At 44.3% G+C, this 16,470-nt stretch overlaps 1 protein-coding gene across 4 annotated transcripts in view; it reads right to left on the reverse strand.

Annotated features, from left to right (window-relative positions):
- Positions 1-1,920: 1,920 nt before the first annotated feature.
- TDRD6 (tudor domain containing 6) overlaps positions 1,921-16,470 on the reverse strand; it is a 31,814-nt gene continuing 17,264 nt past the window's right edge. The window contains exons 2-5 of one of the 4 annotated variants that reach the window (XM_053380272.1): positions 14,508-14,626; positions 14,289-14,378; positions 11,247-11,307; positions 1,921-2,478 (exon numbers count right to left, since the gene is read on the reverse strand). In XM_053380272.1, the coding sequence (XP_053236247.1) occupies positions 2,432-2,478; positions 11,247-11,307; positions 14,289-14,378; positions 14,508-14,626 (317 nt within the window). In that variant the 3' untranslated portion in view covers positions 1,921-2,431. Of the gene's footprint in view, positions 2,479-10,464; positions 10,842-11,246; positions 11,308-11,723; positions 11,850-14,288; positions 14,379-14,507; positions 14,627-14,707; positions 14,796-16,470 lie in introns of those variants that run through there. The other 3 variants (XM_053380271.1, XR_008329320.1, XM_053380273.1) reach the window with 3 other exon arrangements.

Below are 16,470 nucleotides of genomic sequence, written 5' to 3' on the forward strand. Positions count from 1 at the left end.
ACACCTCAACAGCCTCTCCTGATTCAGATGGCACAGGTAGAGTTGCATGCCAGCAACATACTGGCGTAACACTCCAAAACCCCAGTGGCTTCATACAGATGTTGAACAGCATGGGGGACAAGATTGACTTCTGGGAGACACAACTCCCAGAACTACTACTCTATGAAAATGATTCCCAAGGTAAGAGAGACATCACTGCAGCACATTGTCTCCCCATTTCCAACCCACAGCTGCTCCAAGTAACTACTATGGTTCACGGTATCAAAAGCCACTGAGAGATCAAGGAGAATCCTTGGTGTTACTTGTGCTTGAACTCCTCACTGGTATCATGAGTGCTGAGGTGGGACCAGGCTCGGGCATGGAATAGGAGGTTGAGAAGAATGAGGGAAGGGCTGATAGGCCAACAGAGCCTGGAGATAGTGGGTGCTTCTCCCTTGCAGAAGATGGCTGTCCCAGCTGGGGAAAAGAGCACGGGAATGGAATCTGAGGGGCGGGGGAGAACCAGAGTCAGAAGGGGAACTCACAAGTGAGCCAGCCTTGCCTCTTCTTAAAAGTGAATGCAGCTACCAACCCTCTGGAATGGCACCACTGCTGCTGTGCAGTTGTGAGCTCCTTGCCCTAATCTTGGGACTCCGTAAACTTGGACTGCTGCTTCTAGTCTGGCTAGCCTTGCCTTTCCTCTTGCCAAACTTGATCACGGTGGCTGCTGGGACACATTACCTGTTGCTAAGCCTCTCTCTGTCATGGTGGCCTGGACAAGAGCCAAGAAAAATCACTTCTCTTGCTGGTGGCAGAGGTGCTGGGCCTGGTGTGGGATAAGCATCCTGCTTCCTACTGGGAGATCCCCTTGAGACAGAGTGGGCCAGATCCTGATTACCTCCAACCCCAAGGACCACTTCAACAGATGGGAAAGGGCTACACACCTGCCAATTACCTAATGTTAGCTGAAGTGTTTTCCTTTGCCTGTGTTGTGGCACAAGCTTGGCTGCAAACTTTGTTTCCTTTGGCCACAAAGTCTGAAATCAAACCATGTGGGCAGAGGAAGTGCAGCCAGCCATCACCAACAATGAGCTAATCGAGCTGCCTAGTGATTGGTGTCACACAGGGCAGGGAACCAAACTTGGCGAGCTGTAACTAACAAAGCTGTAACTGTTATAAACCCACTGCAAACTGGGCAGACTGATCCCCACCTACCATACCCCTAACTCTGCATTGTTGTACAAAAATCCTATACAGTGGTACCTCGGGTTACATACGCTTCAGGTTACAGACTCCACTAACTCAGAAATAGTACCTCGGGTTAAGAACTTTGCTTCAGAATAAGAACAGAAATCGTGCTCCGGCGGCGCAGCAGCAGCAGGAGGCCCCATTAGCTAAAGTGGTGCTTCAGGTTAAGAACAGTTTCAGGTTAAGCACGGACCTCTGGAACGAATTAAGTACTTAACCTAAGGTACCACTATATACAGTATTATAAGTTATATTACAAGGTTTAGCATAGTTCCACATCTCTGTGGAACAGACATCTTCTGCAAGGGAGAAGAAGAAGAAGAAGAAGAGGAGGAGGAGGAGGAGGAGGAGGAGGAGGAGGAGGAGGAGGAGTTGTTGTTTGGATTTGATATCCCGCCTTTCACTCCCTTTAAGGAGTCTCAAAGCGGCTAACATTCTCCTTTCCCTTCCTCCCCCACAACAAACACTCTGTGAGGTGAGTGGGGCTGAGAGACTTCATAGAAGTGTAACTAGCCCAAGGTCACCCAGCAGCTGCATGTGGAGGAGCGGAGACGCGAACCCGGTTCCCCAGATTACGAGTCTACCGCTCTTAACCACTGCACCACACTGGCTCTCACGCACTATGCATGTAGCCTATTTATAATGGCTGAGATAACACACCATCTGTGAAGCAGGAAAATGAAACGGCAAGAATGAATACTACCCACACTATAAACTTTATTCTTGTTTCATTAAACAAAACAAAAAAGTAAGGAAACAAAGCCTTTCATACAGCTAAGGCTTAAAAAAAAGTTGGTTTGAATGGAAGTGCACTCAAAATACGCAAGGAAGAGTATTTCTTTTACAAAGATGCTCCAAAGCTTAAACAAACTTTAACATTAAAGATAATGAACACATATTTGAGGTTTGCCAAAGGGTACCATTAGAAAATGAACATACTTGAGTGGAACATATTTTAAAGACTCAGAAGTTGCATTCTCCTGGTTGGAAGAGGACATGCCCATTAAACGCTTGTCATCAATGCCAAAAACAGAACAGCCTTGTGTGCAAGACTCCTCCATCTCTTAGGTGCAATTTAGTGCAATATCCACAAAGCAGGAAGATCAGCACTGCCATCTGAAACGCCACTCACTTCCTCCACTGTAGGATATACAGGCAAGTTAACCATTTATACCATAGAGGGTTGTGCGTGCTCTCAAGTGTATTAAATACACATTTCCTTTACAGACGTTAATCTGCCAGGAGCAACAGCTGTAAAGAGACAATTTTTCTGATATCAGTTGTCAAATAATGAGGGACTTTATTCATATGACCAGTTCCAATAAATTTAATTCTACTGGTCTGAAAATCCAGCAAAACAGAGTGGGAGAGCACTCTCGTTCACAAGTTCCACAGCTAACAGAATAGTACCCGAGAATGACAAGGCAACAATCAAGACTGAGCAGAGATGAAAGCAAAGAAACAAAAGCACAGGGGAGACGTAGACCTTGGCCTCCCTGCCAACTGCTTCACAGTTCTGACAACAGCACTTCTCCCCACTCCAACTGCTGGGCGAGCGAAGCAAATCCTCCCCACCCCCTGCAGAAAATTAATTTATCATGCTGAATCCCACATTCTATATTCCTGCAACAGAGGAGGGGCTCCAATGGACTTCAATGTCTGTACACTAATGTGCAAAGCATGGGAAATAAACAAGATGAGCTTGAGCTCTTGGTACAGCAAACTAAATATGACATAATAGGCATCACTGAAACCTGGTGGGATAAGTCCCACGATTGGAATGTAATAATGGAGGGATACAATCTATTTCAGAGAAACAGACCAGACAAGAAAGGAGGAGGAGTGGCGTTATATGTCAGGGATGTGTATACCTGTGAAGAGATCCAAGATTTAGAACCTCAAAGCCAAAGTGAGAGCATTTGGGTCAAAATTAAGGGAGAGAAGAATAACAGTGACCTCATTGTGGGAGTTTACTATAGATCCCCAAGCCAAACGGAGGACATAGATGATGCCTTCCTGGAACAGATGGCCAAGCATGCAAAAGGAAGGGAGATAGTAGTAATGGGGGACTTCAATTACCCGGATATTTGTTGGATGTCAAACTCAGCCAAGAGCATAAGGTCAAACAGATTCCTCACTGGCCTTGCAGACAACTTCATTGTCCAGAAAGTGGGAGAAGCAACAAGAGGAACAGCCATTTTAGATCTGGTCCTAACCAATGTTGATGACCTGGTTAGTGGGGTAGAAGTGGAAGGATCATTAGGCGCGAGTGATTATGCTCTTCTGAAGTTTACTATACAGCGGAAAGGAGCAGCCAAGCATACTAGGACTCAATTTCTTGACTTTAAGAAAGCCGACTTCATAAAACTTAGGGAAGTGCTGGGTGAGATCCCATGGACAGTAATACTAAAAGGAAAGGGAGTTCATGATGGCTGGGAGTTTGTTAAGAGGGAGATAGTAAAAGCACAACTTCAGGCAATACCAATGAGACGGAAACATGGAAGGTGCCTAAAGAAGCCAGGGTGGCTATCTAAAGAACTTTTAACTGAGTTAAGATTAAAAACGGATGTGTACAAAAAATGGAAAAGGGGGGAAACCACCAAAGAGGAATTCAAACAAATAGCCAGCACGTGTAGACACAAAGTCAGAAAAGCTAAAGCACAGAATGAACTCAGGCTTGCTAGAGAGGTTAAAAGCAACAAAAAAGGCTTTTATGGGTATGTTCGTAGCAAAAGGAAGAACAAAGAAACAGTGGGGTCACTCAGAGGAGAAGATGGTGAAATGCAAACAGGGGACACAGAAAGGGCTGAACTCCTCAATGCCTTCTTTGCCTCAGTCTTCTCCGATAAAGAAAATAATGCCCGACCTGAAGAATTTGGAGCAAATGATTCAGCAGAGGAAACACAGCCCAGAATAACTAAGGAGATAGTACAAGAATACTTGGCTAGTTTAGATGTATTCAAGTCTCCAGGGCCAGATGAACTGCATCCAAGAGTATTAAAAGAACTGGCAGATGTGATCTCAGAACCACTGGCAGTCATCTTTGAGAATTCCTGGAGAACAGGCGAAGTCCCGGCAGACTGGAGGAGGGCAAATGTTGTCCCTATTTTCAAAAAGGGGAAAAGAGAGGACCCAAATAATTACTGCCCAGTCAGTCTGACATCAATACCAGGGAAGATTCTGGAGCAGATCATTAAGCAAACAGTCTGTGAGCACCTAGAAAGGAATGCTGTGATCACCAATAGTCAGCATGGATTTCTGAAAAATAAGTCATGTCAGACTAACCTGATCTCGTTTTTTGACAGAATTACAAGCCTGGTAGATGAAGGGAACACAGTGGATGTAGCCTACCTTGATTTCAGCAAGGCATTTGACAAGGTGCCCCATGACACAGCAAGGCATTTGACAAGGTGCCCCATTCTCTCCCCTCCCATCTACCTAATGGTCAGCCAGCATTTTGTAGCTACAAAGCATGCCAAGTTCACATGGGCTGGGTTTCGGGGGAGCGAGGCAGCTTTTAGGAAGTTTATTTATTTATTTCTGCAACCCCACTGAGTTGCCCCAGTGGGGAATTGTCCCCAACTTGCTTTGAAACATTCATTCATTTTCCAAGAACTTTCTAAGTCACCAAAGTTATTGGCTATAACTACAACTTGCAGTAGTGAATTCTATAGTACAGGGGTGGCTGACTCCCAAGAGACTGCGATCTACTCACAGAGTTAAAGACTAGCAGTGATCTATGCCCTTTTGGGGGGTTCAGGTCAAACTTGTTGAGCTTCTTTGGGGGGAGCCAGTGATCTACCAGTGATCTACCACAGATGTTCAGTGAGCTTGTAGGGCAGCAGCTGAAGAAGGAACAAAAAGGGTTTTCTTGAGTGAGTTTCTTGTGGCTGATTAGCTGCTTTCTCTAGCGGCGCGCGCAGTTTGATCCATCTTTTAGATTTAGGGGAGCTAGTCTCAAACGTTTGTTGGGGGAGATATAGGTTTATTTGGGGGGATTTATTTGTCCTGTCTTCACACTTTTTATGATGGAGGACCGCTGTAGTCACCCCCAACGACACCTTCTCAAGATGGAGGGTGAGGGAACAGCTGCAGTCGCCTGTGGTTCCTGCGCAATGTTTGCCATCTTGCCAAAGGTTGCAGGCAGCTTTACCTGCAGCAATTGCCTGTTGATTGCCCTCTTAAAAGACAAAGTCCAGCAACTGGAGGAACGTGTAGCTACGCTCCAAAGAATTAGAGAGCTGGAGCTCTTCTTGGAAGCAACAGAGCACACCGTCTCCACCAAGGAGGAGACAGGGGACTCCCCTGAGGAGGCTAGTTCACCAACACAGGAGCCAGATATATGGAGAAACGTGACTCAAAGAAGTAGGAGGCCCAGGGTTCGCTCTGATTGTTTAGAAATACGCAATCGCTTTGAGGTCCTTTCCCCTAGCATGGAAGACGAAGAGCAGACTCCATTTGAGGACCTCTCCCTCATTACAGTCGATCAGGTATATGAAGACGAGCAGCAAAGGCAGTCCTCAGGGAATGTGCAGGCGACCTTGGAACAGACAGCTCACGGAAGAACCCCGACCAGACCTAAGAGGAGGCGTGTAGTGGTGATAGGGGATTCCCTACTGAGGGGAACAGAAGCAGTGATCTGTGGGCCTGACAAGATGTCTCGGGAAGTGTGCTGTCTCCCCGGGGCTAAGATCCAAGATGTAACTGAACGACTGCAAGGAATCATAAAACCCACTGACAAATACCCCTTCCTCTTGGTTCATGTGGGAACCAATGACACTGCAAGCAATAGCCTCCAGAAGATCAAAAGAGATTACGAGGCTCTGGGCAGGAAATTGAAGCAATTAAATGCACAAATTGTCATCTCATCTGTCCTCCCAGTTGAACGACGTGGCCCAGGGAGAGAGGGAAAAATAGTGGAAGTGAACAACTGGCTTCGCAAATGGTGTAAACAGGAACGGTTTGGATTCTTAGATCACGGAATGCAGTTTCTTGAAGATGGACTTCTGGCAAGCGATGGGCTGCACCTCACAACGGTTGGGAGGAATGTTTTTGCAAAAAATCTCAGAAACCTCATCAGGAGGGCTTTAAACTGACTAATGTGGGGGAGGGAGACAGTGCTCCTGAAGGTAGGAGTCTATCAATTGATGAAGATGATCATCCAAATGTCATAGACCGAATGGAGCAAACAGCATGCAGACCTAGTGGTGGGAGGAAAAAATCCTTAAATAAGAGACACGGGGGAATGATTAATGGACTTCAATGTCTGTACACTAATGCGCAAAGTATGGGAAATAAACAAGATGAGCTTGAGCTCTTGGTACAGCAAACTAAATATGACATAATAGGAATCACTGAAACCTGGTGGGATAAGTCCCACGATTGGAATGTAATAATGGAGGGATACAATCTATTTCAGAGAAACAGACCAGACAAGAAAGGAGGAGGAGTGGCGTTATATGTCAGGGATGTGTATACCTGTGAAGAGATCCAAGATTTAGAACCTCAAAGCCAAACTGAGAGCATTTGGGTCAAAATTAAGGGAGAGAAGAATAACAGTGACCTCATTGTGGGAGTTTACTATAGATCCCCAAGCCAAACGGAGGACATAGATGATGCCTTCCTGGAACAGATGGCCAAGCATGCAAAAGGAAGGGAGATAGTAGTAATGGGGGACTTCAATTACCCGGATATTTGTTGGATGTCAAACTCAGCCAAGAGCATAAGGTCAAACAGATTCCTCACTGGCCTTGCAGACAACTTCATTGTCCAGAAAGTGGGAGAAGCAACAAGAGGAACAGCCATTTTAGATCTGGTCCTAACCAATGTTGATGACCTGGTTAGTGGGGTAGTAGTGGAAGGATCATTAGGCGCGAGTGATCATGCTCTTCTGAAGTTTACTATACAGCGGAAAGGAGCAGCCAAGCATACTAGGACTCAATTTCTCGACTTTAAGAAAGCCGACTTCATAAAACTTAGGGAAGTGCTTGGTGAGATCCCATGGACAGTAATACTAAAAGGAAAGGGAGTTCATGATGGCTGGGAGTTTGTTAAGAGGGAGATAGTAAAAGCACAACTTCAGGCAATACCAATGAGACGGAAACATGGAAGGTGCCTAAAGAAGCCAGGGTGGCTATCTAAAGAACTTTTAACTGAGTTAAGATTAAAAAAGGATGTGTACAAAAAATGGAAAAGGGGGGAAACCACCAAAGAGGAATTCAAACAAATAGCCAGCACGTGTAGACACAAAGTCAGAAAAGCTAAAGCACAGAATGAACTCAGGCTTGCTAGAGAGGTTAAAAGCAACAAAAAAGGCTTTTATGGGTATGTTCGTAGCAAAAGGAAGAACAAAGAAACAGTAGGGTCACTCAGAGGAGAAGATGGTGAAATGCAAACAGGGGACACAGAAAGGGCTGAACTCCTCAATGCCTTCTTTGCCTCAGTCTTCTCCGATAAAGAAAACAATGCCCGACCTGAAGAATTTGGAGCAAATGATTCAGCAGAGGAAACACAGCCCAGAATAACTAAGGAGATAGTACAAGAATACTTGGCTAGTCTAGATGTATTCAAGTCTCCAGGGCCACATGAACTGCATCCAAGAGTATTAAAAGAACTGGCAGATGTGATTTCAGAACCACTGGCAGTCATCTTTGAGAATTCCTGGAGAAAAGGTGAAGTCCCGGCAGACTGGAGGAGGGCAAATGTTGTCCCTATTTTCAAAAAGGGGGAAAGAGAGGACCCAAATAATTACCGCCCAGTCAGTCTGACATCAATACCAGGGAAGATTCTGGAGCAGATCATTAAGCAAACAGTCTGTGAGCACCTAGAAAGGAATGCTGTGATCACCAATAGTCAGCATGGATTTCTGAAAAATAAGTCATGTCAGACTAACCTGATCTCGTTTTTTGACAGAATTACAAGCCTGGTAGATGAAGGGAACGCAGTGGATGTAGCCTACCTTGATTTCAGCAAGGCATTTGACAAGGTGCCCCATGATATTCTTGTAAAGAAGCTGGTAAAATGCGGTCTTGACTATGCTACCACTCAGTGGATTTGTAACTGGCTGACTGACCGAACCCAAAGGGTGCTCATCAATGGTTCCTCTTCATCCTGGAGAAGAGTGACTAGTGGGGTGCCACAGGGTTCTGTCTTGGGCCCGGTCTTATTCAACATCTTTATCAACGACTTGGATGATGGACTCAAGGGCATCCTGATCAAATTTGCAGATGACACCAAACTGGGAGGGGTGGCTAACACCCCAGAGGACAGGATCACACTTCAAAACGACCTTGACAGATTAGAGAACTGGGCCAAAACAAACAAGATGAATTTTAACAGGGAGAAATGTAAAGTATTGCACTTGGGCAAAAAAAATGAGAGGCACAAATACAAGATGGGTGACACCTGGCTTGAGAGCACTACATGTGAAAAGGATCTAGGAGTCTTGGTTGACCACAACCTTGACATGAGCCAACAGTGTGACGCGGCAGCTAAAAAAGCCAATGCAATTCTGGGCTGCATCAATAGGAGTATAGCATCTAGATCAAGGGAAGTAATAGTGCCACTGTATTCTGCTCTGGTCAGACCTCACCTGGAGTACTGTGTCCAGTTCTGGGCACCACAGTTCAAGAAGGACATTGACAAACTGGAACGTGTCCAGAGGAGGGCAACCAAAATGGTCAAAGGCCTGGAAACGACGCCTTATGAGGAACGGCTAAGGGAGCTGGGCATGTTTAGCCTGGAGAAGAGGAGGTTAAGGGGTGATATGATAGCCATGTTCAAATATATAAAAGGATGTCACATAGAGGAGGGAGAAAGGTTGTTTTCTGCTGCTCCAGAGAAGAGGACACGGAGCAATGGATCCAAACTACAAGAAAGAAGATTCCACCTAAACATTAGGAAGAACTTCCTGACAGTAAGAGCTGTTCGACAGTGGAATTTGCTGCCAAGGAGTGTGGTGGAGTCTCCTTCTTTGGAGGTCTTTAAGCAGAGGCTTGACAACCATATGTCAGGAGTGCTCTGATGGTGTTTCCTGCTTGGCAGGGGGTTGGACTCGATGGCCCTTGTGGTCTCTTCCAACTCTATGATTCTATGATTCTATGATTCTATGATTCTATGATTCTATGACATTCTTGTAAAGAAGCTGGTAAAATGCGGTCTTGACTATGCTACCACTCAGTGGATTTGTAACTGGCTGACTGACCGAACCCAAAGGGTGCTCATCAATGGTTCCTCTTCATCCTGGAGAAGAGTGACTAGTGGGGTGCCACAGGGTTCTGTCTTGGGCCCGGTCTTATTCAACATCTTTATCAACGACTTGGATGATGGACTCAAGGGCATCCTGATCAAATTTGCAGATGACACCAAACTGGGAGGGGTGGCTAACACCCCAGAGGACAGGATCACACTTCAAAACGACCTTGACAGATTAGAGAACTGGGCCAAAACAAACAAGATGAATTTTAACAGGGAGAAATGTAAAGTATTGCACTTGGGCAAAAAAAATGAGAGGCACAAATACAAGATGGGTGACACCTGGCTTGAGAGCACTACATGTGAAAAGGATCTAGGAGTCTTGGTGGACCACAAACTTGACATGAGCCAACAGTGTGACGTGGCAGCTAAAAAAGCCAATGCAATTCTGGGCTGCATCAATAGGAGTATAGCATCTAGATCAAGGGAAGTAATAGTGCCACTGTATTCTGCTCTGGTCAGACCTCACCTGGAGTACTGTGTCCAGTTCTGGGCACCACAGTTCAAGAAGGACACTGACCAACTGGAACGTGTCCAGAGGAGGGCAACCAAAATGGTCAAAGGCCTGGAAACGATGCCTTATGAGGAACGGCTAAGGGAGCTGGGCATGTTTAGCCTGGAGAAGAGGAGGTTAAGGGGTGATATGATAGCCATGTTCAAATATATAAAAGGATGTCACATAGAGGAGGGAGAAAGGTTGTTTTCTGCTGCTCCAGAGAAGCGGACACAGAGCAATGGATCCAAACTACAAGAAAGAAGATTCCACCTAAACATTAGGAAGAACTTCCTGACAGTAAGAGCTGTTTGACAGTGGAATTTGCTGCCAAGGAGTGTGGTGGAGTCTCCTTCTTTGGAGGTCTTTAAGCAGAGGCTTGACAACCATATGTCAGGAGTGCTCTGATGGTGTTTCCTGCTTGGCAGGGGGTTGGACTCGATGGCCCTTGTGGTCTCTTCCAAATCTATGATTCTATGATTCTATGGATGGGATATATCACTGTGGTCCCTTTATAATGGGAGGGACAACTCATCCAGGGATCTTCTCCTCTGCTGCAGGAAAATGAGTGCCATGCTGATGCATGCCGCTCCAAAGTTTATGCTTTGCTTCTCTCCTCCTCTTTTTTCAGCCCCGGGAGGTGCACTGCATTGTCTCTCGAGACAGACAGCTGCCAACCATAAGCTTCCTCAGGTTTCTTTGGGTAAGGTATTTTCTCAAAAGCTTTTAGACATTCCAGGTATGCTGTGTCAACTGGATCACCTCTATGTTCTTGTTGACACTCTCAAAGAACTTTTAATAGGTTCGTGAGGGACAAAGCCATGCTTCACATCCCACACCTCTGAGGTGTTCGGGAGGCCCTGTGAATCTAAATACAACCAGATAGTTGAAATTATATGACAAAGGGACCATGCGCTGCCCCTCCATAGCCAGGCAGCCACCATCCCAGCCAGGACAAAACAAAGCACTAGCTCCAAAGTATGTGCTACATGAATGGGGTTCAGTCCCACATGGAGGCCATGATATCCTGGGCCTCTCTCAGCCACGCGGACGCTTGCCCTCCAAAGCACGAAGGGAGGCAGGGCTGGCAGCACGAGAGGCTGCCGCTAGCTAGCAAGCCTCACTCTTCCCTCACAGAATTCTAGCTGCATGAAAAGAAGACTTGCAAAATGACCGTAATCAGCAGCAAGAGGGAAGTGAAGTGAGGCAAGGATTAAATATACGATACACATAGAAGATTAGATATTATTCAAACATTTTCTAAATATCTTACCTTCTGTGCCAACGGGTGGCTTGACAGTTGAATACACAGTATCCCTTTTGTTGTCTAATATCTGTAGTGAAAGGGAGGGGAAAGAATTATCTCAAGAACAAAATAATATCTTGATATCTCTTTCCAATGTATTGCTTAATGGTATTGTAAGATAATACTGAACTACAATTCACTGACAAGTGCAAAATAAAGAGAGCGCTCCTCATTTTACTCATTTATGCAAGGGCTTCTGTTACAGGGGAGAACTGGCAGTAAGCCGTTGTTAGAAACCAGCACTCAGCAACAAAAATGTTCTTCCTAAACTCTGAATCAGTTTCCTAAACAAAACTTGCTTCAAAAGAACTTTACTGAAATAACAAGGCATAAGCTCAAGTCTTTTCAATTAACAAATAATGTACATTATTGAATAAGGTTCTAGTTTTTCACACAACAAGCAGTTATGTTACAACACCAACACACTTCACAAAAAACACTTACAGAGAAGCAATATCCTATTTATTATTGCAGAAGCCATGTTGATTCTTCATCAGCAAGGCTATTCCAAATGCTTAATTCCAGGATAGACATTAAGGGTATAGATTAGGGCAGAAAGAAGAGAAGCATCTGAGAAGGAAAATGGGATAAAATATAGATAGAAACAAGTTTTTACCCTCAGCATTCAATGGCCAGGTCATGTTTTCCTTACACCACTGTGCAAGATATTGAAAAAGGAAGAAAAAGGGTTCTGATACTTTCACATCATCCTGCCTCTATAATGAACTCTCTGAGCCTCACCCCTGCTAGCGCAGAAAAAAGGAGGAATTATTGCTGGACATGAGTGAGAGGAGAAATGAGTACAAGGTGTGAGCTACTGCTAACATGGGGCAACTTTGTTGGTTAAAATTATATTAATGCAAGGACTTCTGCTTGCACAACTGAACATCCCCGTCCTCTCTCTGCAGCCCCCCCCCATCTGCTGCAGAGGATTGGGGGGGTTCCCAAAACAAATCTGGTGGCACACGGAGGAGAGAAAGGGAAAATTAGGTTACACAAGCAGAGGTCCTTGTGCTAATGAAACAATTTTGTTGGCTACAACCCATCATTCTGCTTGGTCTAGGCAGTGGAGCGTTCTTACTGCAAAAGACAGCCACTAGTTTGAGGGAGGAAGAGGAAAAGGATTTGAAATGGATATATGGGGCAGAGGACATTCAGGCTGAGAGCCAGAGGGCAAAGCCAAGCAGGAGACTTACAATACTTGTACATGGTACTCTTTGTTGGCTCTAACAGTGTCCTATGCTCTAATAGGTTCACTGCATGCTTCAGAAGCATAGCACACTTGCACTTTCCTGCTCCCTGGTGGAATCAGAAGTCAGAAAAAGAGCCTGCAGGAGGGGCTGCCTATTTCTAGCCGAATGCACATCACAATGGGGAAGACCAATTCTATGCCCCAAACACAAGCGGTCAAGATACCTGGGATTATCTCAGGCTATCAATAATAATAATAATAATAATAATAATAATAATAATAATAATAATAATATATTATTTATACCCCGCCCAGCTGGCTGAGTTTCCCCAGCCACTCTGGGAGGCTCCCAATCGAATATTAAAAACAATACAGCATTAAATATTAAAAACTTCCCTAAACAGGGCTGCCTTCAGATGTCTTTTAAAAATAGGATAGTTGCTTATTTCCTTGAAATCTGATGGGAGGGCGTTCCAAAGGGTGGGCGCCACTACTGAGAAGGCCCTCTGCCTGGTTCCCTGTAACCTCACTTCTCGCAATGAGGGAACCGCCAGAAGGCCCTCAGAGTTGGACCTCAGTGTCAAGGCTTGAATGATGAGGGTGGAGACGCTCCTTCAGGTATACAGGACTGAGGCCGTTTAGGGCTTTAAAGGTCAGCACCAACACTTTGAATTGTGCTCGGAAATGTACTGGGAGCCAATGCAGATCTCTCAGGACCGATGTTATATGGTCCTAATGGCCACTCCCAGTCACCAGTCTAGCTGCCGCATTCTGGATTCTACAGTTTCTGAGTCACCTTCAAAGGTAGCCCCACGTAGAGTGCATTGCAGTAGTCTAAGCGGGAGATAACTAGAGCATGCACCACTCTGGCCAGACAGTCTGCGGGCAGGTAGGGTCTTAGCCTGCGTACCAGGTGGAGCTGGTAGACAGTTGCCCTGGACACAGAATTAACCTGTGCCTCCATGGACAGATGTGAGTCCAAAATGACTCCCAGGCTGCATACCTGATCCTTCAGGGGCACAGTTACCCCATTCAGGACCAAGGAGTCCCCCACACCTGCCCACCCCGTCCCCCCTAAACAGTACTTCTGTCTTGCCAGGATTCAACCTCAATCTGTTCGCCGCCACCCTTAAAGGCTGAATGGTGGACTTACAAGCATTTGTGGCAGGACTGTAACTATGTTCATAAATTTGGGGTTTCATTAGTGCAGGGAATTTGACAGTTTACAGGAGAAAGGTTAATGATGGACTCCAGTTTATATTTACTTTCTACGTTTGTCAATGAAAATGTTAATGCAATTTGTAAACTTCTAATGTTCCATATTTTGGTTGCCGCCATCTGGTAATGGCTCAGGGTTGGAAGGATGTCTCAACTTTTTCCCTGGACATTTGGCTCAAAAATCTTTCTATAATATCTCATCATCTGTGAGCCATTGAGGGGGGGGGAGGCTGACCCACAAGACTTTGCAGCCACTTGGTGGCTTTTTGAGACTTAGATGACAAGACCAACATATGGTTGCACAAAGTAGGATTTTATTTGGAGAGATGTGTAACTTTATTTATTATGTACTACTGTCTTTTTCAACAATGATATTCATTTTGCTCTGTGTAACTTTTTGCACAACCCCAGTAATAGGTCTGGATTTTCTCTATTATTATTATTATTGACTACCTTTGGATTTAAGAATTCCATTGTTTTGGTTTGTATTATACCGTACAATTCTTTCTGGGTTTTGTGTCTTACTGCTCTTGGGTTCTAATGAAAATGTTTTTAAATAATTAAAATAAAGCAACTTAGCATTTTAGAAAATACTTTACCTCAGTTGGACTTGCATCCTGTTCAGGAATCCGATTCCAAACATTGATAGGACTTACTACCTCTTCATTTCCACTTGAAAGATTCAAAACCTTTATGTAAAAAGAATGCAATCTTTACAGACGTAACTTTTATAGGGCACCTTAATGGACAAGTATCATTGACATAACAAGATCTAGTTACATGTGGCAAATTTATTCACCATATTCAAGCTGACTTACCTTTGTACCTTCAGCAGATACGCCTAAAATCTGAGCCTTGTACCAATGAATGCCAGACCACACCATGCATTTGGAACCAATATCAAAGCCATTTAAGTTGCAAGTAGTTTCATTTTTTTCTGAAACAGAGAATGTGCATTATTTTTCTAAGATGTCACACTGCAAGCCATAAGCAATTTAAAATGAAGCTATAGGGTTACCGATTGCAGTGCAAAATGACAACTCCCAAGCAGTATTGCCAGATTTCAAGGCTTCCCTCCATGCTGTCTTTTTTACAGCTGACTCAATCTATGAACAGACAATTTATTAGGTTGAAGGCAGCTTGCTTTTTCAGTATTCCACTGTAACACCTGACCACTAGTTAACAGTCTGAAGTTATCTTAGTTAACAGTTGACGTTAGGGCAATTTATAATATGCCTGTTGGGCATTTTCTTCCTAACAGAAAAATGGTCACCTCACTGCTAGACTGATCAACCGCTGAAAGAAAAAGAAGCCAGCAGTGCAGGTGTGGGGCGTGTGCAAGGAAGAGTGAGAGAGGTCCTACTGCTGCATGCGTATGCAAGGAACATGTGCATTGCTCACGTTATCTCTAACTACTGTGCATAAATGTTTTCTACATTCTAAATACTATGCAATCCATGTCATAATTTTATTTGCTTCCTTAAGCATCTGCTCTGGAATCCAGGCTGTGGAGCTCCTTGTCCTGCAAGACTGGTCTACCTCCGCTTGTGTTATTGCTTTAGCCACTTATCTGTTTAGGCAGGCATTTCATGTTGGCTGGCTGGCTAGTCTCTGCAGGACCCCAGAAGTGTTTTTAAGGGGAAGGGAGACAAAAGGCAAACAGGGCATGAATAACACTGCCAGCTTTGGAGGTATATTTTTATCACATCTCTTTTCTGGCATTTCATAACCCCACAGTGAAATCCTATTCTTTATTATCACTATAGATTTCAAACATCATGCTAGGAGATGAGACAGGACTTTGCCCTCTTCTCTTCTCCCTCACCCAAAACTCCTATCTGCTCCGGAGGCCGACTGCAGAAGGAAGGGAAGGGAAGTCAAGTGTCTGTGAGTGGGAATCGGCTGCACAAGTGGAACACTGCAACTGGATACCATCCTATGGAGCTAGAACTGCTTGTGCAGTTACAAGCCTATTTCTATTTGTTAAAGTTTATCAGTGCCAACCCAAAAGAGCCCTGATGATGTTGAAGTGCACAGAAATGAAGCATGCACTTCATAGGTCCAGAGAAGAGTTAAAAACAAAGAAAGCATTAAACAATGCTGCTGTGGATATTGCTATGGATGGAACAGGGAGTAACTCTTGCTTCTTGGTGCACAGACAGAAGAACTACAGTGGATGCACCTTTTCCCACCACTGTGGTAAAGCTACTGCTGCTGACCTTCTATCTACCTGTAATAATAAAAAAAGGAAGAGCCCTACACAACATTCTATTCAACAACTTTAGCTAGAGCCCACCAAGAGATAACAAATATGAATGGGCCTTTCCCTTAATGCATGTTTTACATTGTCAAGAATTCCCGTTTTCCAGAAGGGAGTAGCACACCATGTGACTAGAAATGTTACAACAGGTGTAACTCAAAAAGCCATTTTTTTCTTTTACTTCAGTATATATCTATACAGTATTTACTAACCAGCACATTTATCTGAGCCCAACAATTTTACAGTGTTTTGTAAAAGGAAAATAATGTCATTACTCATTCTATATTCAATAATACATTTCAGTTTTGACAAATAGTACTCCTAAGTGGTGGTGATTGCAATCCTTGAAACAATTTTTACATTCATTTCTTTCTGTACAATTCCTCTGTCAGGACTGGTCGTTGTCCTCTTCAGATCACCACACAAACGCTTCTTGTTCTTTTATAACTTTTTATTGTGTATTAACAAAATAATCTTATAAACAGTTCTTAACTATTATTCCTCAGAGTCACTTCTGAGCT

Source organism: Podarcis raffonei, chromosome 3 (assembly GCF_027172205.1).
Source record: "Podarcis raffonei isolate rPodRaf1 chromosome 3, rPodRaf1.pri, whole genome shotgun sequence".
Taxonomy (NCBI): Eukaryota; Metazoa; Chordata; class Lepidosauria; order Squamata; family Lacertidae; genus Podarcis; species Podarcis raffonei.